The sequence below is a fragment of the Carettochelys insculpta genome, chromosome 21 (assembly GCF_033958435.1).
Source record: "Carettochelys insculpta isolate YL-2023 chromosome 21, ASM3395843v1, whole genome shotgun sequence".
Taxonomy (NCBI): domain Eukaryota; kingdom Metazoa; phylum Chordata; order Testudines; family Carettochelyidae; genus Carettochelys; species Carettochelys insculpta.
The window spans coordinates 25903718-25930510 of NC_134157.1; the positions used below are offsets into that span (position 1 = coordinate 25903718).

The 26793-nt window shown below is 45.6% G+C and overlaps 1 protein-coding gene across 1 annotated transcript in view; it reads left to right on the forward strand.

Annotated features, from left to right (window-relative positions):
- GARNL3 (GTPase activating Rap/RanGAP domain like 3) overlaps positions 1-26793 on the forward strand; it is a 229207-nt gene that overhangs the window by 60736 nt on the left and 141678 nt on the right. Inside the window, exons 5-6 of the mRNA XM_075015526.1 lie at positions 14904-15003; positions 25511-25629. Coding sequence (XP_074871627.1) covers positions 14904-15003; positions 25511-25629 — 219 coding nt within the window. The remainder of the gene's footprint in view (positions 1-14903; positions 15004-25510; positions 25630-26793) is intronic.

Sequence of the window (26793 nt, forward strand, 5' to 3'; positions counted from 1 at the left end):
TGGCATCTCTCGGCTCTCACTGAGCTCCTCAGTATGACCTTCTGAAGAGTCCCAGTTAAGACAGGGGGACCGTGGTTGGGTCCCTCCCATGAATGGCATCCAGCTGTTTGTAATACTGGCACGTCTTGGGGGATAACCCAGCTTGACTGTTGGCTTCCCAGATTTTATGATAGCTCTTCGAGAGCTCCTTCACTTTCACCTGGCATTGCTGAGCATCCCTAGAATAATCTTTTGTGATCATTTGCTGCAAAATCTTTTAAGAAATGTCCACATTTTGCTTGTAGACTCAGTGTCTGCCCACCACTGACTCCTCTCCCCAAACAGCAGTGGGATCTAGGGTTTTGTTATGGGTCCATGCTGGAGCTCTCTTGCAACCCTGAGAACTCAGATCAGAAGAACCCTGAGCACTCACGATGGCAAAATGGCTAGATTAGATAACTAGAGAGGCTAAGGCTATGGATGCGATGCTTAGATTTGATGGGTAGCTCCTGAGGTGCACTTCTGAAATGTGCTATCCATGCTGCTCAGAAAGAAAATGAATTGAAATTCCCAGGCTTCCTGGTGCCTAATTCAAATTCCGGTGCTTCCTGTTACCTACTTCCTGTACACCTGGAGAGCAGTGGAGATGAAATTGGCCAGAATGGACAACTCTGGGGTATTGTGGGATACTTGTGGGACTCCTCTGGCGGCCAATAAAATTGATCTAAGGAAATGCTGTTTCCGCGCTAGCATTATTTTAACCTTTTAAATTTGAACTTGACATTATGTTGACTCACATGGTCAATGTTAGAATGTTAACCTTTGTGCTCCTGAAAATCGAGTTAATGGTATTTGCAGTGAAGAGTGATATTATAAAATCGAGCTAACTGCCTTAAATTAGTGTATTGTCACTTGCGTTTCTAATAGTTACTGACACACAGAATGCCTTTGCCGGTTATGGTCATAGGAGCACAGCCAGATTTTGGTTTATCTGTGGTGCAAGGTGAGCAAACAATTTGACATTAGCAAAAGGTTCTGGCGTGAGCTCTTAGGGTTTCTGAGGGAAATAAAAAATACATTTTGAGGATTTTCCTTTTGACAGATTCAAGCTGTTTGCAAAAAAGACTGATGAATCTCTATATATTTTAAAAGATTCAAGGACCCCCTTGTGTTCTCTGCAGATTTAGACAACTATAAAGAAAAGAAATTTCAGGAAGCCCCAGGTAGCATAGATCTTGTCCTGCTCACTTTTCTGCCAGGGATATTACAAACCCCAGTTCAAGTTTGGAAAATCATGGGAGACGGGAGAGATTCCAGAAGACTGGAAAAGGGCAAATATAGTACCCATTTATAAAAAGGGGAACAAGAATAAGCCAGGAAACTACAGGCCAGTCAGCTTAACTTCTGTGCCAGGAAAGATAATGGAGCAGGTCATTAAAGAAATCATCTGCAAGCAATTGGAAGGTGGTAAGGTGATAGGGAACAGCCAGCATGGTTTTGTTAAAAACAGATCATGTCAAACCAATCTAATAGCTTTCTTTGATAGAATAACGAGCCCTGTGGATAAGGGAGAAGCGGTGGATGTGGTATACCTAGACTTCAGTAAAGCATTTGACACAGTCTCACATAATATACTTATCAATAAACTATGCAAATACAACTTAAATGGGGCTACTATAAGGTGGGTGAACAACTGGCTGGATAACCGTACCCAGAGAGTAGTTATTAATGTTTTTCAATCCTGCTGGAAAAATATAACTATTGGGATTCCGCAGGGGTCTGTTTTAGGACCGGTTCTGTTCAATATCTTCATTAACGATTTAGATATTGACCTAGAAAATACACTTATTAAGTTTGCAGTTGATACCAAGCTGGGAGGGGTTGCAACTTCTTTGGAGGATAGGGTGATAATTCAAAAGGATCTTGATAAACTGGAGAAATGGGCTGAGGTAAACAGGATGAAGTTTAATAAGGACAAATGCAAAGCGCTCCACTTAGGAAGGAGCAATCAGTGTCACACATACAGAATGGGAAAGGACTGCCTAGGAATGAGTACAGCAGAAAGGGATCTAGGGGTTATAGTGGACCACAAGCTAAATATGAGTCAACAGTGTGATGCTGTTGCAAAAAAAGCAAACATGATTCTAGGATGCATTAACAGGTGTGTTGTGAACAAAACACGAGAAGTCATTCTCCTGCTCTACTCTGCGCTGGTTAGGCCTCAGCTGGAGTATTGTGTCCAGTTCTAGGCACCGCAGTTCAGGAAGGATGTGGAGAAATTGGGGAGGGTCCAGAGGAGAGCAACGAGAATGATCAAAGGTCTAGAGAACATGACCTATGAAGAAGGGCTGAAAGAACTGGGCTTGTTTAGTTTGGAAAAGAGAAGATTGAGGGGGGACATGATAGCAGTTTTCAGGTATCTAAAAGGGTGTCATAAGGCAGAGGGAGGGAACTTGTTCTTCCTTGCCTCTGAGGATAGAACCAGAGGCAATGGACTTAAATTGCAGCAGTAGAGGTTCCGGTTGGACGTTAGGAAAAAGTTCCTAACTGTCAGGGTGATCAAACACTGGAACGAATTGCCAGGGGAGGTGGTGGAGTCTCCATCACTGGAGCTATTTAAGAAGAGGTTAGATAGATGGCTTTCAGGGATGGTCTAGAAAGTGTTTTGTCCTGCCATGAGGGCAGGGGGCTGGACTCAATGGCCTCTCGAGGTCCCTTCCAGTCCTACTCTTCTATGATTCTAAGATAAGAGGCAACAGCTCCAGAAAGGAGAGCTACTACTCCTGAGGCATTGCTCTTAGAACTGACAGCTTAGAAACATAACTTTTTATGGGGTGGTTGATGTGCTAGTTATCATTCCTGTTAATACTCACTGTAACCATCTACTTGTCTCCCTCACTTCAGTGATCCCTTTCTGACTTGTGCTAACCTTGGGAACATATTGCTGTGGACAAGTGGGTCTTCAAGACCATTTCAAGAGGAAATCCCATCCATTTAGTTTCATTCCGAGCCTGCCACCCCACTTCTCTCTCTGTCTTCAGGCAGCCCTCTCAGAAACACCTTTTATTATAGGAAATAAGCTCTCTCCTGATTTAGAGTTCTAAAGAACCACCTGCTATGCACCACAGAGAGAGGAGGTTTTATCTCAGATACCTCCTGGTTCAAAAAAGAATGGCAATTGAGATCCATTCCAGATTTAAGATTACTCAATAGATTTGTCAAGTATCAGAAGCTTAAGGTGGTGACTCTTGAAGCTGCAGTTCCCTCAGTGGACCAAAGGGCTTAGTTCTTACTCTTCCCTCCAAGAGGCTTACTTTTCTATAGTGATTCACCACTCCCATAGGATGTTCCTTTGTTTTGCTCTGGGGAAAGAGAGTTTATACAGAGGGTGCTCCCATTTGGCCACTCTTCGGCATCAGAGTGTTCTGAAATGTTCTTTCCGTAGTCGTGGCTCCTCAAGGGACAGTCCTACAATGAATCAGTGTTGTCCAATTAAAGAGCTGTAGATCTATTCTCGGACTGGGATTTCAGTTAAAATCTAAAGTCCACCCTATCACCCATACAAAGTTTGGAGTTCTTGGCCCCTTCTTGGACATTATAGCAAACAAAGCATACCTGCCACTGCAAAAGTTCACAGCTCTATTCAACTTGAGTCTAGATCAGACACCATACATATGGCAGAAATTGTCTAGAGTTGTTGGTACATATGGCAGTTGTTGCTTTTATGATAAGCCATGCAAGACCTTTCATGCATGGCCTTGAGGGGTGGCTCAGAAAAGTTTACTAACTGAGCAAGCACAATCAAAACAAAAAGCAGTCAAGTAGCACTTTAAAGACTAGCAAAATAGTTTATTAGGTGAGCTTTCGTGGGACAGACCCACTTCTTCAGACCATAGCCAGACCAGAACAGACTCAATATTTAAGACACAGAGAACCAAAAACAGTAAGCAAGGAGGACAAATCAGAAAAAGATAATCAAGGTGAGCAAATCAGAGAGTGGAGGGGTGGGGGGGAAGATCAAGAATTAGATTGAGCCAAGTATGCAGACGAGCCGCTATAGTGACTCAGAAAGTTCCCATCACGATTTAAACCATGTGTTAATGTGCCGAATTTGAGTATAAATGTCAGCTTGTCCACTTCTCTTTCTAACATGGTGCAATAATTTCTCTTCAATAACACACATACCTTGAGGTCATTGACAGAATGCCCCATTCCATTAAAATGTTGGCTAACTGGTTTGTGGATCTGGAGTGTTTTGATGTCTGTTTTGTGCCCGTTGACCCTTTGTCTAAGGGAGTTAGAAGTCTGTCCAATATACAAAGCATCTGGGCATTGTTGGCACATGATGGCATATATGATGTTAGTAGAGGAGCATGAGAAAGTGCCCATGAAAGTAGCATCATTATGGCAGTGCTGAACTTTCCAAGGAGCAGATAAAGACTTGGAAAACAGTCTAGGTATCGCAAACATCAAGATGAAACTCAAGAGAAAACGTAAGACACAGTTTAAGAAGAGAAGAGACATGGCGAGACAAGGCGAGGAAGAAATAGGGAATGCATGCAGACCAGTGCTCAGAGAGAAGATTAGGAATGTGGGCACAAAGAAAGACCTAGGTAAGAGTTGAAGAAGGTTGAGTCATGGCGATTGAAGAGGCAATTGAGCAGACTGTTAACAGAAGAAGAGAAGATCAATAAGCGGATTATGCAGGAGACACTTATCAGAGAGATAGCCCTGTTAGTATGTATCTTTTGAGAACAAGAAGTAGTCCTGTGGCACCTTATAGACTAACAGATATTTTGGAGCATAAGAGTTTGTGGGCAAAGGCCCACTTCATCAGGTATATGAGTTGGGGGCGGGAGCTGGGATTTCCAGAGGGGTATTTAAAGAGTGGGCTCCCAGTAAAAGGGAGGGTCAGAGTTGACAAGGTCTATTCAGCAAGGTGGAAATGGCCCATTATCAGTAGTATGTATCAAAAGAAGAAAAAAAAAGTCAGATCAGACAGGGGGATGTAGGACCATTGTCAGAGTCTAATGGGGAGATATTAACACCCAGGGCAGAGAAGCTGCTTTTGTAAGGGGTGAGCCACTCCCAGTCTCTGTTTAATCCTTGGTTGATAGTCAAATTTGCAAATAAATTTCAGTTCAGAGATTTCTCTCTCCATTTGACTTTTAAAATTTGATTGTTTTAGGACTGCTACTTTTAAATCTGTTACTGAGTGTCCAGGGAGATTGAAGTGCTGTCCCACAGGTTTCTGTACATTACCATTCCTGATGTCGTCTGATTTTATGTCCGTTTATTCTTTTACGTAGAAACTGTCCAGTTTGGCTAATGTAAACTGAAGTAGGGCATTGCTGGCACATGATGGCATATATAATATTAGTAGATGTGCAGGTAAAAGAGCCCCTGCTGGTATGGTTGATGTTAGGGCCTGTGATGATATCACTGGTATAGATATGTGAGCAGAGTTGGCAGTGAGGTTTGTTGCAGGGATTGGTTCCAGTTTTAGAGTTACTGTGTTGTGATCTAGTAACAGAGACTAGTAACAGACTACGAACAGGAGGCAGCCACTCTCCAACACCACATTTCACAGACCTCTGTCTGCTGATCCCACTTTGGAACTCCAGAGGAAGTTACAACTACTACTCAAGGAACTCCCTGCTGCTACCTGGGACCTTATTCACTGATACACACCATCTGAGCCCCAGCCTGAATTCTTCTATTTACTTCCCAAAATCCACAAACCTGGAAACCCCGGACACCCTATCATTTTGGGCATTGAAACCCTCACCACTGGACTATCCAGTTACGTTGACTCCCTCCTCAAACCCTATGCCACCAACACTCCCAGCTATCTGCGAGATACCACCGACTTCCTGAGGAAATTACAAAACATCAGAAAAGTTCCTGACAACGCCATCCTTGCCACTATGGATGTAGAGGCTCTATACACTAATATTCCACACAAAGATGGATTACAAGCAATCAGGAATATCGTCCCTGAGGTTAACACAGCCAGTCTGGTGTCTGACCTCTGCAACTTTGTTCTCACCCACGGTTATTTCCAATTTGGGAACAATTTATACCTCCAGATTAGTGGAACTTGTATGGGCACCCGCATGGCATCACAATATGCTAATATATTTATGGCTGACCTGGAACAACGAGTCCTCAGCTCTTGTCCCCTATTACCCCTCCTCTACTTAAGATACATTGATGACATCTTTATGATTTGGACCCATGGTACAGAGACTCTGGAAGAATTCCACAGGGACTTTAACTATCTGCACCCACCATCAACTTATGCCTTGATTACTCCACACAAGAGATACATTTCCTGGACACTACACTACAAATGAAGGATGGCCTGATCAGTACCACACTGTGCCGGAAACCCACTGATCGCTGTACTTACCTACACCCTTCTAGCTTCCATCCTGCACACATAACTAGATCCTAATAACTGGTACCTAATAAACTATTTTGCTAGTCTTTAAAGTGCTACTTGACTGCTTTTTGTTCTGATAGTGTATAGACTAGCACGGCTTACTCTCTGTTACTATAACTAGATCCATTGTTTACCGTCAAGCCCTTAGGTACAATCGCATATGCTCTGATCCAAGTGACAGAGACCAAAAACTACAAGATCTCTACGAAATATTCATAAACTTGAATTACCCACCAGGAGAAAAAAAAAAAATCAACAGGGCCAGACAAATACCCAGAGACCAGCTACTCCAAAATAGTCCCAAAAAAGCCAAGAACAGAACACCACTGGTCATCACCTACAGCCCCCAACTCAAACCACTGCAACGAATTATTAAAGACCTACAACCTATCCTTAATCAGGATGCCACACTCCAGAAGGCCCTAGGTGACATGCCCGTTCTCTCCTACAAACAACCTCCCAACCTTCTGAGGATTCTAACCAATAGCCACAGTCTATACTGCAGGAATACCAGTCCTGGGACTTTTCCTTGCAACAAAGCCCGCTGCCAGCTTTGTCCGCATATCTATTCTGACGATACCATCACTGGACCTAACCAGGTTATTCACAGAATCACAGGCACATTCTCATGTTCCTGAGCTAACATCATATATGCCATTGTGTGCCAACAATGCCCAGATGCTTTGTATATTGGACAGACTTCAGACTCTCTCAGACAAAGAGTTAATGGGCACAAAACAGACATCAAAACATTCCTGATCCACAAACCAGTTAATCTATATTTTAATGGAGCGGGCCATTCTGTTAATGACTAAAGAGTTTGCATCTTTTTGAAGAAGAATTTTCAGTCTGCTTTAGAAAGAGAAACTGCTGAAGTCTCTTTCATATTCAAATTCAGCACATTAACACGTGGTTTGAACTGGGATGCAAATTTTCTGGGACATTATAGGGACTCTTTGGCATACTTGGCTTAATTTAATTCTTCACTCTTCCACCCCCCCCCCCCCTCCCCGCTCTCTGATTTGCTCACTTTGATACTTTTTTTCTGATTTGGTTACTGTTTTTGGTTCTCTATGCCTTAAATATTGAGTCTCTTCTGGTATGGCTGTGGTCTGAAGAAGTGGGTCTGTCCCACGAAAGCTCACCTAATAAATTATTTTGTTAGTCTTTTAAGTGCTACTTGACTGCTTTTTTTGTTTTGTGTTGTGATCTATAGTTGCTGGTGAGAATTTTTTTAAGGTTGGCAGGCTGTCTGTAGGTGAGGACAGGCCTGCCTCCCAAGATCTGTGAGAGTGAAGGATTGTTGTCCAGGATGGGTTGCAGATCACTACTGATGCATTGCAGAGGCCTTAGGTAGGGGCTGTATGTGATGGCCAGTTGAGTTCTCTTGTTTTCCTTGCGAGGTCTGTCTTGTAGGAGGTGGTTTGTGGGTACCCGTCTGGCTTTGTCAATCTGTTTGCTCACTTCCTTCGGTGGGAATTGTAGTTTGAGGAAAGCTTGGTAAAGGTCTTGTAGATGTTTGTCTCTGTCTGATAGACACTGAGGTTGGTCCAAGAGAAGAGAGTGTTGAAGATCAGAAGGGATGTTTCTGAGAGGGCGGAACAGCAATATAGAGTGAAATGCAATGAGGTGAGGAAAGCAGACAGAAAGGATAAGGTGAAATGGTTAGAGGAGCAGTATGAAGATATGTGTCTACATTAGAAGCATCTGTCGACAGAAGTTACTGTCTACAAGAAAGTCTTGACAGTACTCCGTGAACAGATTTGCATCTGCACACAACTTGGTCTGTCAACAGAGAACTACCAGACTGCACTGTCCTCTGGTGCCAGAAAGTGGAATGGCAGCTCTGCAAAGAGGGCTACCCTGCAACCAGGGCTGTTTCTACACATGCCCTTTTCAGAGAAAGTGACATGCTAATAAATGGCCCAAAATATGCTCATGAGTGCGGATATAAATTCCCAGTGCCTCATTAGCATAGGGTCATATGATTTGGTATCCGGAAGAAGCTCTTCCAGACTCCAAAACAGCATGTAAAAGCATGGCCCCAGGGGATCTTCTGGAAGGGGGCCTCCAGAAGGAGTACTTCCTTCTGGAAAATCCCCTGGGGCAGCGCTTCTACATATTGTTTTGGAGTCCCAAAGAGCTGCTTCTGGACTCCAAATCATGTGACCCTATGCTAATGAGACACCGGGAATTTACATTCATGCCTCATTAGCATATTTCAGGACGTTTATTAGCATGCCACTTTTGGAGAAAGTGGTGTAGATAGAAATGTCCAGAAGTCCTCTCTGTCAACAGAAGTGTCTACACTGCACTTCTGTTGACAGTCCTCAGTCGATAGATTGTTATGCCTCAAATTTTCAAGGGATAATACTGTTGAGGCAAATGCAAAGTTATGCCGAGACACTTTCGAGAGAATGCTTTAAGTGTGTAGACACTCCCTGAGTTATGTTGACAGAAGGCTCCTTCTGGTCAATAAAACTCTGGTGTAGACACAGCCATGGAGAGGTATTACAGCAAGTGTAAGACCAGGGAGGTGTATAAGATGATTAGGACTATTAATAGTAAGTGGCAGCCAAAGCAGATGGCGATCAAAGAACAAAGAGGTGCTCATGAACAAGGAGAAGATTGTGCAGTAATGGATAAGATATTGTACTGGTCTGTACAAAGCACAGTGGCACCCGAGTGTCTCAGAGAGACTGATTGAAGAACTGAAAGAGATATCTCCACTGAGTGTCGAGAGCGAGACCGCTTTTTTGAAGGAAGAAGTAGAAAGAGCAGTGGAACGACTGAAGAACAACAAGAGCCCTGGAAATGATAAAATCACAGGAGAGATGATCAAATAGGGTGGAGATAGTATGATTCAGGAAAGACACCAGCTATGTACTATAGCATGGAAAGAAGGGAGGGCACCTATGGAAGGGACAGGATCCATGCTAGTGACAATACACAAGAAAGGAAGTACATTGGAATGCAAGAACTACAGAACGATTGCCCTATGGCTGGCCCCTCAGACACCTACAGCCCCTGCCCCCGCTGCCACCTCTGCCCCCTCTTCTCCCACCCGCCGCTCCACCCCATCATCCTTCTCCCACGTGGTCCTTGACTTGGCGGGCTGGATAAAGTCTGTCATTGGTACCCAGGACCTCCCAGCCCTCCAAGATCCCTGCTTCCCTTGCTGACCCTGAGCCCACCGAAGCCCCCTCAACCCCTCCATCTCCCTTTCCTCTCGGCCCCTTCCCAGCCCTGACGTGGTCCCCGAAGCTGGGGCGGGAGGGGATCACATGGATGCCATGGGTCCCACCCCCCTACCCCCTCAGAGGGCTAAAGCTCCCTCCCCTGTCCTCCCCACATGTAAATAGTTACTCTTGGTGGAGACTTCTACACAGGTTGCATTCAAGGGGTGTATTTTGTGTTGTAAATATGTAAGAAGTTTTGTGTACTAGACATTGTGTTCTATAACCCTCCCTCAATGCCGCATCCCTCATTTGTGCAGGGGAGTGAGGGCTGGATGGGTTTGTGGGGCCGTGGTTGGGAGGGGGTGAGTGTTGGGGCCTTTGAACTCAGGAAGGGGGTACCATGGGGAGGGTCAATGGGGGCTATCTCAGAGGGCTTCATCATGGAGGGCTTCCTGTATCTGCTCCCCATCATGGTGGGCCTGGTGGTTGGATGCTGCACCTGGCTCCTCATACATGGGGGTGGCATCAGACAGGCAGCACTGGAGAAAGTCTTCATTTTTGCTGTCTACTATATTGTGGAGAGCACAGCAAACACCTACCACCTGTGGCTTGTTCTGCACCCCCATGTCCAGCCACATGAGCAGGCATCTAAAGTGACCTTTCAAATGTCTGAAGGCGTACTCGATTGGCTGCCAGGGCTGGTTGATGTGGGCATTGAATGTTTTTTGGGAGGCATCAAGGTGCCCAGTGTATGGCTACGTGAGGGTAGGAGGGGGTATGCTGCAAAATTCCTTACCAATGTCTGTTAAATCAATATTTTTCCCTCCAACTCTGTACTCTCGTAAATTTAAAAATCAGATTAGTTTGATAAGAAACACTTTCTAAATCATGTATATTCAAGTTAATTATACTTCATTTTTGATTAATCAAGTCCTGTTTTAGCCATTTGTTATTTTGCCTGGAACTGATGTCAGACCACCAGGCCTGTAATTACCTGGACATACCATTTATGCTCAACATTCACGTTCTGTCATACTTCTGGATTTTCCCCCTGTTCCAAGAATTAATGAAAATAATCATTAGCAGTCCAGAAAGCTCCTTGTCTAGGTCATTAACATTTGTGGGTGTAAATTTTTCAGATCTGGGTTATGTCTATACTACCGGAAGATCAACCAGGTCAGGGTTGGTCTTCTGGGGTTCAATTCCTCATGCCTAGTGGGGGGACACAAAATTGAATGAATCAGGGCTCTACAGTTGACCCTGCACTCCTCATTATCATGAGAAGTAAAGAAGGTCAATGGGAGACTTTTCTAGTGTCGACCTCCCCCTGTGAGGATGGTCAGATAAGTCACTGCTAGATACGTTGATTCCAGCTATGCTATTGTCATAGCTGGAATTGCATATTTAGGATCGACTTTCAGATCTAGGGTAGACTTAGCCTTGCTGATTTCAAAGTATCTAGATATAGGAGCTGCTGTTTAAAATTCTCCTTTATTACTGTAGAAATGGAAAATATTGAACCATTATCCTCAGCTGATATGAATACATAAGATAACATTTTCTTAAATATAAAATAAAAATATTAAACCCTTCTGCATTTTATTGATAATTTTACCATTTCCATCTACTAATGACTGATACCATTGTTAGACTTTCTTTTGTTCCTCATATATTTAAAAATCTTGTCCTTCAAGCTGTTGGCCATAGATTTCTTCTTGGGTGTTTGTTGTTGTTGTTGTTTTTGTTTTGTTTTTGCTTCACTTCTTTTTTGTGATTCCTAGATTCTGACTTATAGTCATTATCATCAGCTTCATCTACCTTCCTTTTGTTATAAATGATTTGCTTACCCTTTAGGCCGGTCACAGAAAGTTAATATTGTTGGTCTGTATGTTCACAAAACAAAAAAGCAGTCCTGTAGCAGTTTAAAGACTAACAAAGTGTTTGTTAATCTTTAAAGTGCTACAGGACTCCTCATGGCCAAGTTTGGTATTTGAACCAGTGGTGTTTTTTCTTGATTGAGATCTTATTTTTGGTGTGAATTTGTCAAGCTTCAGCTCTTAGCTGTTGGATCTTGTAGTGCTTTTGTTGGCTAGGTAAGTGTCCTCAGCTTTTAGAAATTATCTTCCCATGTAGTTTTTTTTATATACTGAGATCAAGGGATCTCTTTACATCTTAAAATGAATAGACTGCATTTCTTAGGTTTGCTGTACTACAGCAAAATCTCTGTTATCCAACATGTTGGATGAATTGTGGATGAGGGGAGGGAGGAGACTACTGTTCCTTTTTATGCTGCCTCCAGAACCAGTGCTCCACTCTGTACAAAGCATTGAGTGCAACTAGAATCTCCCCATTCCTCCTCTTCAGGGTTTTACATTTGTTTATGTCCGTGTCCTCCTCAGAGTCTTCCTTGCTCTGAAGGCTGCTTAAGCTCTGCACGTATCACAGCACAATGAGTAAGGTGCTCATAATACTTCTCACAACAGTTTGAAGCTGGATGGGTTCCATGCTAGCTGTGCAATGGCGTCTGCATGGGTATGAAACAAATGGGGAAAAAACATTTTGCCATTGCTCTCCAAAGGGAGAGATGTGCACTGTAGGAGGCTGATGAGGTGCACTCAGAATGACCTGCGGCAATTTTTGGTCCCATGAAGCACTGTGAGCTTAACCCACAATGCAAGGATAGTTACCCACAGTGCATTGCTGGCAAAGTCAAAGCTGCCCGCCGTAATCGGGATGCACTCTATCAACGTCATGTGCCAGTGTGGACATGTACCCTTGACTTAACAAAATCAGTTGCTAGAAGGTCGGGCCCAGGGGGTAGTGATCAACGGCTTGATGTTGGGATCGCGGTCGGTTTCTAGTGGAGTGCCCCAAGGTTCGGTTCTGGGTCCTGTTCTGTTCAACGTATTTATCAGTGACCTGGATGAAGGGTTGGATTGCACCCTCAGCAAGTTTGCAGATGACACTAAGCTAGGGGGAGAGGTAGATACGCTGGAGGGTAGGGATAGGGTCCAGAGTGACTTAGACAAATTGGGAGACTGGGCTGCAAGAAATCTGATGAGGTTCAATAAGGACAAGTCCTGCACTTGGGCCGGAAGCATGCCAAACATTGTTACAGGCTGGGGTCCGACTGGCTCAGTAGTAGTTCTGCAGAAAAGGACCTGGGAGTTGTAGTGGACGAGAAGCTGGACATGAGTGAACAGTGTGCTGTTGTACCCAAGAAGGCTAATGGCATATTAGGTTGCATCAAGAGGAGCATTGCCAGTATTTGCGAAGAAGTGATTGTTCCTCTTCATTCAGCTTTGGTGAAGCTTCATCTGGAGTACTGCGTCCAGTTCTGGGTCCCCAATTATAGGAAGGACGTGGACACACTGGAGAGGGTCCAGCGGAGGGCGACCAAAATAATTAGGGGGCTGGAGCATATGACTTATGAAGAAAGGTTGAGGAAATTGGGACTGTTTAGTCTGAAGAAGAGAAGACTGAGGCAGGACTTGATAACAGCCTTCAACTTACTGAAGGGAGGTTGCAAAGAGGCTAGAGAGAGGCTGTTCACAGTGGTCATGGATGGCAGAATACGGAACAATGGTTTCAAGTTGGGGTTGGGAAGGTCCAGGTTGAACATTAGGAAAAACTTTTTCACTAGGAGGGTGGTGAAACCTTGGAATGGTCTACCCAGGGAAGTAGTGGAGTCTCCATCCCTGGAGGTGTTTGTCTTGCCTCTACAAAGCCCTGGCTGGGCTGATTTGATGGGTTTGGTCCTGTCTAGGGCAGGGGGCTGGACTTGATGGCTTTTTTAGGTCTCTTCCAGCTCTATTGTTCTATGATTCTATGAACAAATTCAACTTAATTTCCTAGCATAGATGCACTGTTATATTAAGAGGCATATAGAGACTCTTGAAGAATGATGCATTGCAAAGCTAATTATTTGTTACCAACCAGTTCATCCACTCAGCCAAATCCACATTTTCCTCCACATCATTTTCTCCGAAAAAGCATTTTTCCTTATGATGTTTCATACTTTCAAATAGTCCCTGCATCATCTTTTTGCATTGCTTGGGGTAAGTCTATACTAGGGAAATAAGTTGATTTCAGATATGCAGTTCTAAATATGGCATTTGCATAACTAGAATCAATGTATTGGAATTGACTGATTTCCCTAGTGAAGACCTAGTCTCTATACTCTTGCATCAGCCTCCCTTACTCCATGTGATAGTGTGGAGTACAGAGGTCGACTTCAGAGCCCAGAGAGGTGGATTTTTGCAACATCTTCGCCAGACATGCAAAATCAAACTCTGGAAGATTGACCCTGACTAGGCTGGTCTTCCATAGTATAAACAAGCTCTTACATTTGATACGTTTTCCCTTTTAGCTCAGGGAACAAACGTCTTCAAAATATTCCCAGATGCTAGACAAAAACTCCCCAGGCTAAAAGTGTGGGGGAATAATGAAAGCTGTGTGTGTGCTGAATAGCATCTTCACTTTTTCTTTCTGTTACTCTCCACTGTTCCTTTCTATGCTGCCTCCATCCTTTTCTTTATATTGTCTCTGTCTTTAAGACAATGTTTTAACTGACTCCTCTGCTGTGCTTCGCCAAAGTCCACCACCACCTAAACACAGAACAAAACCAATCCTGTCTTGCTTGTATCTTTCTTTGTACGTTACTTTTTACTCTGCTAAGAAACAGAAATTGAAAGCCCAGAACTTTCAAGAGGCAAGAGCTAGTAGGTAGGCTGGATGGACTAGAGCTGTTAATTTGCTTTTATGAGACTGTATGTGTATATGTAAAAAGTTTGTCATGAGATTTAATTGAAACTGTTATTTTCAAATGATAAATTTAGTATTGATGAATTAAAATCTGATTTAAATTAAATATTGTTTTAGTTTATTTTTTAAAAAATCGATTTTTATCCACCCTGTTACCCAGAGTGTTTTAACTGGCCTGCCTGTCACCTTTTTCAGAACAAATGTGCATATTCTTCATGTATGATATAACATCTCCACCTTGTTTTCCCCTGCATATCTTCCCTGGCCATTCTCTGGCCATGTGTATCAATAGTCTAGTTATTCAGCAATCCAATATGCAAACAAACTGTAAGCAATTTTTATTTTAGTTGTACTAAAATTGATTTCCAAATCAGCTTAATGTTTTAAATGAAGAATGGGCATAGGGCTCAAGCTCATCCAGTGTATTTGAGACAATTTTGCTTTACTTTTTCCTGCATTTTCCCAACCCCATTCCCCCTCCCTTTGGATTTGGAAAGTTTTGTTCTAATAATTTCCCAATTCTGTTTCTGCTTCAGAATGCAGATTTCACCTCAGGCACATGGCGCAGAACAGATGTGCACTTGGAAAACCCAGAGTACCACACCAGATGGTATTTCAAATATTTTCTAGGAAAAGGTAATTATTCTAATTTAAATGGCTTAAAAAGAGAAATACTTTTCACATTTATGTAATGGTTACTGTTAAAGTGCCTGGAACTGAGTTTATTTCTTAATATTGTATCTTCAGGGTTGTACATAAGATGGAGTCTGGCACAGAGGTGGCTCCAAGCCCTGAAACGCTTAGCTTCTAATGTGATAATGGACACAATACAAACCGGGACAAACAAATACTAGTATTTGGTCTCTAAAGCTGTAATAATTCATGCACTACTGACTTTAATGTCCAACAAACTCTCGGTAAATGTCTAACACTGACACTTTGTTAGTGGGAGGGAAATTCCAACCCCAAGAAGTCTTGTCACGTTTGGTTTTCTTTCAAGAATTCTGTTGCTTCTCACTTTTCTCTAAGGTAGAAATGCTATTGGAACACTTTGTTTAGGGATTTTGTGTTTCTACTTCCTGTCACAGATAAGGAGGTTTATTTGAAGTGCCTGTGGATTGTTGAAGGCCAAGTTAATAGACATCAGGAAAAGTTTAGGCTTAGTTAAGACTTGACTGAAGTTTCAGATTAGTTTATATCATACTAGCAGATGTACCTGTCATTACTTCGCTCCTTAACTGAAGATTTTTGTTTTTTGTTTTGTTTTCTTACTCCTGGCTTCCCTGCCTGTCCCCTTAGGGCAAAGGGGGTCAGGCCATGGATTCTGGTCCCCCATGCCTGTCCTTGGAGAATGGGCTCATACAGAACTGGGCCTGGCCCTGGCCTGAGTTCTGGATTGAGCTGGGGTGCAGGGAGGGATTTGGGGGGGGGTGGGGAGGGAAAGGGAAGATGACTGAGCCATGGCCTGAACTCTGGAGGGGGCAGGGAGGCCAGAGCCCAAGCCAGCACATCAGGGCTGGGGAGGAAGTCCAGAATTTCAGGTGATGGGAATGAGGGAGGAGCCTGAGGCTGGGGCTCTTATGCCCACTCTGGCAAGAGTGGCAGGGGTGGGGCTGAGGCTGGGTTGCTTTCCTCAGCCCCACTGTGAGCTGGTATTGGGGGCGGGGCTGAGTTTCCTGACTTCAGCGTTTTAGGGGGTGGGGGTAATTGTTGGGGAGCTTGTGAGGGAGCAGCAGGGCTCCCTCTGTGGTGTGCAGAGGGGTTACTTTCCCATCCAGAGGGAGGGAGGGTCGAGAGCCCTATCTCCATGTAGCCACTGTTTTCCTGCTGTGCCTGCCCCTCCCAGTGGTCACTCCTGAAGAATCTCTGTTCCCTGAAATAGCTGCACACTCTTGTGAGTCTGAACTATGTTATCCCTCCTATTGGTACCCCTTGGTTTCCATGGTTTGGGAAATCTTGGGATATCAGGCATTTCCCACTTTCCAGGCACACCCAAGCCCTGATCTTGGTTTATGTTAGGTTAAGAGGAAGCTGCAAACCAAGTTTAGTGGTTGTAGCTCTTATGGTTTAACAGGAGTTCTTGAACAAACATAGGAAAGACAGACACACTCTAAAATATATAGTAGATCTGAAGTGTCTCAGCTGTCCTTTTCCCCTCACAAAATCTCTCCCAGAACTGGTCCATGGAATTGTCAGGATCCCACCAGATTAGTCAACTAAGCACCTACTCATTTTTATAAGTCTAAAAATAGCAATTATGCTGACCCATATAATGTAGCACTATTTTGGGAGGTGATATATTTACACAAGACTTTAAGAGAAATCAGCAGCAATGGCCTTTCTCCACAGATTATATGCGAAAGAACTTGGGATGGCAGAATCCTGTAGTTGGAGAGACTTGAAACATAAACTTTGCTGCATGAGCAAAAAAAAAATCCCTCTCTTTCTCTTATCTCTTCTAAATTTAAACCATGGTTTTTATCAGTGGGGATCTGCAGCAAGGTTTTGATTGCCACGCTTTCTACACTGAGGCCACGTCTACATTAGCACACTACATCGAAGTAGCCTGTTTTGAAGTAAGAACATTGAAATAGGCTACTTCAACACATATCGTCTACACGTCCTCCAGGGCTGGTGCCGTTGACGTTCAACGTCAAAGTAGTGACGGGGAACATTGAGAGGAGCTGCCCAGAAGGAAATGTGGAGCGTCCACACACACAAGTGCTCCCCATTGAAATAAGGGGCCAGGAAAGCCTGCGGATGGGGTCACAGGCTGGACTAGCCTTTCCAGGGCAACAGCAAGCCACTCCTTTAAAGGGCCCCTCCCAAACACACCTGGCCTGCACAGCATGAGGTCTGCAGAGCGCTAACCACACTCTCACAGACCGATGCACAGCAGCTATGGACTTGGAGCAGCAGCAGTAGCTGGAAGCCCTCCAGGTAGTCACCCAGGGAGCAAGCGCCTTGCTAGGTGCTGCACGGAGACCACCCAGCAGCTCCTGGTAGAGAAGCCCTCCCAGGGGGCAGATGGGGACACCCCTGACCACCAGACTTCCCTCTTCCTCCCCTGCTGGGTGCTCCACCACCTCTGGAGCTACCCCACCAGCTCCGAGTGGTGGAAGCAGCTGGTCATGGGGGACTGGGACAACGACCAGGGGCTGTGGAACTTCCGCATGCGCCGACAGATCTTCCTGGAGCTCTGCCAGTGGCTCACCCCCACGCTGAGGCACCAGGACACACGGATGCAGTGCGTGCTGCCCGTTGAGAAGAGGGTTGCAATAGCCGTCTGGAAGCTGGCCACTCCAGACAGCTACTGCTCTGTGGGACACTAGTTTGAAGTGGGAAAGGCCACAGTCAGGGATGTCATCATGGAGGTAAGGAGGCCTGAGCATGCATCCACTGAGGGCTGGGGGGCTGGGGAGGGAGGTGCTGGGTGTGGGGCTGGGGAGGGAAGGGCTGGGCGGGGAGGTGCCCGGGAGGGGGGCCTGGGGAGAGGGGTCTGGGGCACCCAGCACACCCTCATGGGCGCTTGTGTCCACTCCCCACAGGTGGTTCATGCGCTCAATGCCATGCTGCTACAGAGGGTTGTCTGACTCAGGGACCTGGACACAACCATCGCTGGATTTGCTGCCATGGGGTTCCCGAACTGCTTCAGGGCCCTGGACGGGACCCACATCCCCATCTGCGCCCCAGAGCACGATGGGGGAAGATACATCAACCGCAGGGGCTACCACTCTGTGATCCTGCAGGCTATGGTGGACAGCTGGGGCCGCTTCCAGGATGTCTACGTGGGCTGGCGCGGCTGCACACATGATGCCTGTGTCTTCCATAACTCGGGCCTGTGCCGTCAGCTGGGGGCAGGGCCCTACATCCCCCCAGAGGGAGATCTCCCTGGGGGGACACCACCCTGCCCCTCTGCCTCATGGCAGACATGGCCTACCCCCTCCAGGCCTGGCTCATGTGCCCGTACACCGGCCACCTCAACGCCAGCCAGGAGTGGTTCAATGCCCGCCTGAACCATGCCTGCCAGGTGATGGAGGGGACCTTCAGCTGCCTGAAGGGCCACTGGCGGTGTCTCCTTGCCCGCCTGGACATCGGCCTCCAGAACATCCCCCACTTTGTGTGCGTGTGCCGCATGCTCCACAACATTGTCGAGAGCAAGAAGGAGGCCTTCGTCCAAGGGTAGGCAGTCAATGCTGGTACAGGCTTCTCCCAGCTGGCCACCACACCCAGTCGCCAGGCCCCCCGCAAGGGGGTAGAGTCCGCGAGGCCCTGCAGGCCCATTTTGATCAGGGAGACCCCTGAGCACCTCCCTGGCCTTCCCCAGAGAGCGCCCCCCTCCACCCTCCGCACTGCCTGCACACCATCCCTACTGCCCGCATACCATCCCCCTAACAAACACGTCTCACGTTCTTCGGAAAATAAAACTGTGAATTATTGAAAACTGATAACTGTTATGTGCACAACCAAAACTGCAATCAATATACAAAGGAGGACAACTGTATACAAGGGGAACAACTATGTACAAATGGGGGCCCAGTGGATGGCTTGGCTGTTGGTCTATCAGTCTGGGGTGGGTGTGGAGAGGTGCAACCCCTGGCGGGTATGGGTTGCGACCCCCCCCCATGTGCCCCCCTCTTGCCCTTGAGGGTGCACAGCCGGCTGGGGGCTGGGAGGACTGGCAGGTACAGCCAGGATGCCTCCACTGGCCAGTCTTCAGCCCCAGTGGGTTCCAGTCCTGTGGGGCTGGCAGGCAGTGTGGCAGGAGGCGAGGCAGGCAGCAGGGGGTGAGGCAGGTGGGGCAGCGGGGGGGCATTGGGTGGAGCAGCGGGGAGGGCGGCATCAGGGGCGGGAGCCGGGCAACAGCCTCCTGGATCGACCCGGCTGTGTCCCGGAATATGCCCATGAGTTCCTGCCACGCTGCCCAGCTCCAGGTGGACTCCTCCCGGTGGAACTGGAGTCTCTCTTCGGCCACCTCCCTCTGCCGCCAGAGAGCCGCCAGGAGCTGGGGATCCACGGGGGCCATCCCCTGGGTCTGGCAGTGGCGTGACTGTCTCGCTGGCCTTGGGGGTGTCCCTGGGCACTGGCGGTGACTGACCTCCGTCAGGCTCTCGAGGACCACGGAGGGTGCCTGGCTGCCTGGGGCCTCAGACGGTGCAGCTGCAGAGGAGAGAGGGAGGGGAAGGCTCTTGGTACTGTGCCGTGGCCCGTTCCCACCTGCTCCCCCTTGGGTGCTGGGTCTCCGTCCTGGTTGGTGGGTGTGATGTCCCTGTTGGATGTCCCCATTGCATGGTCCACCCGCCCCCAGGGTTAGGGCACAGTGCTGTCCATGGCTGTGGGTGCTGACAGGTGCTGATGGCCATGCTGCCATCCTGGGACCGTAATGTGGCTGGGCATTTGCGGGTCGGGGTCCACTGCGGGGGTGTGAGGCTCCCAGTTGTGTCTGGTGCCCATGGCCTGGGGGTGTGTGCCCTGTGGGGTGCGTACCTGACTGTCCATTGCTGTGGTCGGGACAACCCCGGTGGGTGGATGCCCGGCTGGTGCTCCAGGAGGGGAGGTCTATGAGGAGCCCCCCCTCCTAGCTGCTGGACCCCTCCTCCACCACTTCCCTCTAGCACTTTTCCCCGTACCTGGCAGAGCTGCTTCTCTTTTCCAAAACCGCAGTCCTCGAGCCCGTTTCCTGGTTTATTCCTCATCTCCTTTCCCCTTTCTGCCTGGTGGGGGGTTAGTAAGGTGAAACCTTTTTATAGTGAGCCAGGCGTTAATTGGCAGCAGGTGACTGATTAGCCTTTTAGCTACCGAGGAATTCTTAACAAGCTCCGTCTGCCTGTCTTGTCTGCTGGGCCGTACTCTGCAAGCCTAGGTGTGGAACAAAAAGGCAATGACCCATCTCCCAGTATATTTGCGTTCCACTAGGCTCTTGAAGCATGCTGCCTGTGGTCTTCCACAATATATACAAACAAACAATTAAAATACATAATCTGGTTTGTTATTGTATGGCTGTTCACTAGGTCCAGGGTGTATACACCAGTTATTGCAGCATGTTTGTAGCTGCTGGCTTATACATATTTTATGGTTTGGAACATGACTGTGAGTGCAGGACAGGGAGAAAAATATCTTTAAATAAGAAATTTTCTTGGAAAACATCTCTCAAAATTACATGCATTTGACAAACAGATGAAAGAAAAATAGTCCTTAACATTTAAATCTATTGACAGTTTTTCTTTAAGTCAAATTCGTCTGGCCCTGTCGATTTTGTTTTTTTTTATTTGTCTGACAGGGCCAGATGAATACCCAGAGACCAGCTACTCCAAAATAGTCCCAAAAAAGCCAAGAACAGAGCACCACTGGTCATCACCTACAGCCCCCAACTCAAACCACTGCAACGAATTATTAAAGACCTACCACCTATCCTTAATCAGGATGCCACACTCCAGAAGGCCCTAGGTGACATGCCCGTTCTCTCCTACAAACAACCTCCCAACCTTCTGAGGATTCTAACCAATAGCCACAGTCTATACTGCAGGAATACCAGTCCTGGGACTTTTCCTTGCAACAAAGCCCGCTGCCAGCTTTGTCCGCATATCTATTCTGACGATACCATCACTGGACCTAACCAGGTTATTCACAGAATCACAGGCACATTCTCATGTTCCTGAGCTAACATCATATATGCCATCATGTGCCAACAATGCCCAGATGCTTTGTATGTTGGACAGACTTCAGACTCTCTCAGACAAAGAGTTAATGGGCACAAAACAGACATCAAAACATTCCTGATCCACAAACCGGTCAGTCTACATTTTAATGGAGTGGGTGTTAGCTGATGGCCAGGTAATGAGTGGTCTGTGAGCCTTATTACATCCGACTCTTTAACTGCTAGGACCGGCACTCCCTTCGCAGCGGGCAGCCACGGTGGCTGATGGATGCCCCAAAGGTTGGTGCAGAGAGCTTATTTCACCTGAGTCTTTAACTGCTAGGACAGACTGTCCCTTCGCAGTGGGCAGCCAGGGTGGCTGATGGGTGCCCAAGGAGTCTGTCCCGTGGAGTCGACATGACTCAGCCCTAAGCTCTCACTGCACCTTACCACTGACCATGCTAATATAGCCAAATCGGCTCGGGTTCTTTGTGTTCGTCCGAGTTACAGTAACTGGAAGGAGTCACACAGAGCTCTTACTATTAAATGTGCACAAAAGTACATTGCAGGTATAATTCTCACCCCTGCGTCCTCCGACTCCGGCATAGCCAGTATTGTTCACTCAGTCCCTCGGGAAGACGAGTACGAGGAGGGTGTCCCCTGGTCCTCGGGAGGCAATAACCTTACCTAACCGGCAGGTATAGGTAATTGGAGCTCAGTTAGAGAGGGCTGCCGTACCCTTCTTTATACCCCTTGGGTCACGTACACTCTTCCTTATCTAAAGATGCCAATTGTACTGGTTCGCCTTTGTGATGCCAGTTCTTACAAAGGAGTTGCAACTTAATTTACACTTGTAAGATAGAGAGAACTAAATGGTTAAGACAGAACATTCTTTTCGTATGGGCACGAGATTCCTCTCCTGGGATGATGTGTAGGCGTATCAATTATTGGTACCAGCCAAGGGCAGTTTGAGGCCCTGTGGTCATCGGCTGGCCTGTTAGCCCACTTATCTGTGTTCTTCTGTTGTCCAGGGTCATGATGAGGCAGCACATCTGTGCTCTGAGGCTTCAAAGATTGTGCTTGAGATTACCACATCTGCACTCCCAGGCATCTAAGACTGTGCTGTTGCCTTTGTCCTTTGTGCTCTGAGGCACCTAAGAGGGGCAAGATGGAGTAGAGCAGGGCTACAGTGGACCATTCTGTTAATGAGCTAAGAGTTTGTGTCTTATTGAAGAAGAATTTTCAGTCTGCTTTAGAAAGAGAAGCTGCTGAACTCTCTTTCATATTCAAATTCGACACATTAACACGTGGTTTGAACCGGGATGCAAACTTTCTGGGACATTATAGGGGCTCTTTGGCATACTTGGCTTAATCTAATTCTTCACTCCTCCCCCGCCCCTCTGCTCTCTGATTTGCTCACATTGATAATTTTTTTCTGATTTGTCAACTTAGATTACTGTTTTTGGTTCTCTATGCCTTAAATAGTGAGTCTGTTCTGGTATGGCTATGGTCTGAAGAAGTGGGCCTGTCCCACAAAAGCTCACCTAATTAAAAAATTATTTTGTTAGTCTTTAAAGTGCTGCTTGACTGCTTTTTTGTTTTGACAGTATATAGACTAGCACAGCTCCTTCTCTGTTACTCTTCAAAAATGAAGTGCATCTGTTGTTGTTCATCTAACAGTTTTTCAGTAGGTCTCTGACATAGTTGAGGGTAAGAGTGTAGTGGCCTTACTCATTTTAGTCATCTCATTGATAGCATCATAGACACCATCATCATCATCATCATCAACAAACATGGGATCAGCATCTGTTGGTGTCCGATGCCTCCCTCACTACTGCCGTCCATCTTTCCTGTTCAGTGCAGAGTGGCTTAGTTTCTGGTGTGGAGCTAGTCTATAATCTACTATATCATCTACCCATTCTCTGTGGGGTCTGCCTCTCCTATTCGAACCATCCATTATGCCAAGTACCAGGGTCTTGATTTTGCATTCGTCATTCATTCTGCAAATATGCCCGAGTAGCTGCAACTTTCATTGTATAACCTTCTGCAGTAGGTTCTCTTTCGGCTGTATCTTCCTATATAATTCCTCATTGGTGACCTTCTGTATCCATCCTATTCTCAGGATCTTTCTATAACAACACCTGTCCAATGCCAATATCCTTCTCTTTGAATCTTTCATTATCACCCATGTCTCACATCCATACAACATGCTGCTGAATACACGTTTTCAAGATACTCAGCTTTGTTCCTAAGCTAATCACTTTGCTTTTCCAGATCTTATCCGTTGCCTTCAAACTTGCTCTTGCTTTCACTATTCTAGGCGCTATTTCCTTCTTACAGTCTAGATCATACGTCGTGTTGCTTCCCAGATACGTGAACTTCTCTATGTTATCTAGTTCACTACTGTCTACGTTGATCTTCCTTCCTATATCCTTATCTCCAAATACCATTGTCTTCATTTTATCGATGTTCATAATCAGTCTGTACCTCTTCCCTTCCTTGTTTAGCACCTGCACCATTCTCACTAGCCTCTCTTCATCTTCCTTGATGATAACTGTATCATCCACGAGCCTCAAGTTATTAATTCTCATCCGATGCACCAGTATTTCTTCTACCTCTTCCTTGATCTTGTTCATTGCACTCTCTAGGTGCAGGATGAAGATACCCATCAATATCAGATTTCCTTGTCTCGTACTTCTGCTCATTCTAAACCAGCTTCTCAACTCTCCACACGTTATGACTGCTGCCTCCGAGTTGTTGATATCCTTCAACAACCATATCAGTCTGCTGTCCACTCCGTGCGACTCCAACACTGCCCAAGTCACTTTCTGATCTATATTGTCAACTGCCTTCTGAAAATCGATGAAACAATTCTAGATGTTCTTGGTCTTTTTTCGAGCTTTCTCCGCTATCAATCTTAGTGTCAATATCTGCTGTATGGTACTTCTGTCTTTCCTAATCCCACTTGCTCATCCACTAGATGTTCTGTTTGTGATCTCAGTCTCTCACAGTCATTATCATCATCAGCACCTTGCTTAGATGATTCATTAAAGCAATTGTTCTGTAGTTCTTGCACTCCAACATGCTTCCCTTCTTGTATATTGTCACTAGCATGGATCTTGTCCTTTCCCTAGGTGCCTTCTCTTGTTTCCACACTATATTAAATAGTCAGTGTATTTCCTGAATCATGCTTTTTCTGCCATATTTGATCATCTCTCCTGTGATTTTATTGTTTCCAGGACTCTTGTTCTTTAGTCATTTCACTGCTCTTTCTACTTCGTCCTTCAAAATATCAGACTTGATGCTCAGCGGTGATATCTCTTTCAGTTCTTCGATCAGTCTCGCTGAGACAATCATGTGCAACTTTGCTTTGTACAGATCAGTACAATATCTTGTCCATCACTGCACAATCTTCTCCTTGTTCATGAGCACCTCATCATTCTCATCTGTGATTGCCATCGGCTTCAGCTGCCACTTCCTATTAATATTCCTAATCATTTTATACATCTCCCTGGTCTTACACTTGCTGTAATACCTCTCTGTATATTCACACTGCTCCTCTAACCATTTCATGTTGTCCATTCTGGCCACTTTCCTTACCTCATTGCATTTCACTGTATATCGCTATTCCGCCCTCTCAGAAACATCCCTTCTGATCTTCAGCGCTCTCTTCTCTTGGACTAACTTCAGTGTCTTCTGCGTAATCCACTTCTCATTGATCTTCTCTTCTTCTGTGACCATCTGCTCAATTGTCTCTTCTGTCACTGTGGCTATCCCTTCAACTCTTATCTAGGTCTTTCTCTGTGTCCGCATTCCTGATTTTCTCTTCAAGTGCTGCTCTGTATGCGTTCCCTGTTTCTTCCTTGCCTAGCCTGTCCAAGTCTCTTTGTTTTTTGAACTGTCTTATACTTTCTCTTCAGTTTCGTCTCAAATCATGTTTCTTTCTCAAAGCCAATGACATCCTTTTCTGTTTTATTAGATTTCATTAAACCCAGTATTGATCATTAGAGATCAAATGTTAAATGCAGCTATTGGATAGTTTGGGCATATACAACGAAATCGCTACCCAGTGCAGAGAGACTTTTTCAGTTATAGTGAGCAGCATGACAGCACAAAACCGAGAACAGACAAGGGGACAAAGGGTAGAGTAGGCAAAAGGAATGCAAAGTGTTTAGTGGAGCTTGAGAGAGTTCAATGAGAAGAGTGACTGTGAGATTACAGGATCTGCTAGAGTAAGGAACTCAAACTAGGTACAATATGGAGGAGAATTCAGAGATTGATAGAGTTGTGGGAATAGGGGGATTAGCAGAGAAATTGAATGAGAGAAGGTTACGTTAATCAAGACAACAGATCATAGTATGGGGATAATTCTTTCAGCAGCAGGAAAAGTGGAGGAAGGAGATTTTGATGATATGCTTCTGAAAACCTACCAACATTGTAGTTCCTTTTCTAACAATTGATTTTTTTCCCCTGTATAATTGTTTTCCACTTGTGTTTTCTTTCCAGTTCATCAGAATTATGTAGGTACAGATGCAGAGAAGAGCCCTTTTTTCCTGTCCGTCGTGCTCTCCAACCAAAACAATCAGCGTGTCCCTCAATATCGGTCAATTCTCTGGAAAAAAACAGTAAGGAACAACTACTAATTGTTGCCTGCCTGCCTGCCTGCCCGTTCTCCTTGGTTTCTTAGGGCATTTTCTTTGCCTGGCTGTACCACTGAACTCTAACATTTTCCCCTAGCTACTGTGATGCGGTTGCTACAGAAGACACGTGTATTACTAGTAATCCCAGAAAAGAATATAAACAAATCTTCTCTATAAGGTTCATGTTACCAGATGCTAGCTTTTTGTCATCCTGGCTTCCTTCACCTATAAGAAAACTTTGGATTCCTTGCTTCTCCCCTAAAAACCATGAACTCAATAGTTATTACACTCACTTATTTTAAGTATTTACTGTCATACAGTTTGGATTGTCAGTATGTTGAATGACTTGCATAGAGATCCAGTCACAAATTTACAGAAGACACTAAGCTAGAGGGACAGGTAGATATGCTGGAGGGTAGAGATAGGGTCCTGAATGTCCTAGACAAATTGAAGGATTGGACTAAAAGAAATCTAATGAGATTCAACAAGGACAAGTACAGAGTCCTGCACTTGGGGTGGAAGAATCCCAAGCATTGTTACAAGCTGGGGACTGACCGGCTAAGTAGCAGTGCAGCAGATAAGGAGCTTGGGATTACAGTGAATGAGAGGGTGGATATGAGTCAACAGTGTGCCCAGCTAGCCAAGAAGACTAATGGCATATTGGGGTGCAATAGGAGCATTTCCAGTGGATCTAGAGAAATTCTTCTTCTTCTTTGTTTGACACTGGTGAGGCCACATCTGGAGTATTGTGTCCTGTTCTGACCCCCGCCCAGCCCAGTATGGAAAGGATGTGGATGCATTGGAGAGGATCCACTGGAGGGTAACGAAAATGATTTGGGGGCTGTACCACATTACCTATGAGGAAAGACCAAAGGGATTTAGCCTTATTTAGTTTGCAGAAGAGATGAATGAGAGGCGATTGATAGCAGCCTTCAACTACAAGGGTTCTAAAGAGGATGGGGAGAGGCTGTTCTTGGTAGTTGTGGATGGTAGAACAAGGAGCAATGGTTTCAAGTTACAGTTTGGGAAGTCTAGGTTGGATATTAGGAAAACCTATTTCATTAGGAGGGTGGGGAAACACTGGAATGCATTGCCTAGAGAGGTGGTGGAATCTCCATCCCTAGAGGCTTATAAGTCCCAACTTGACAA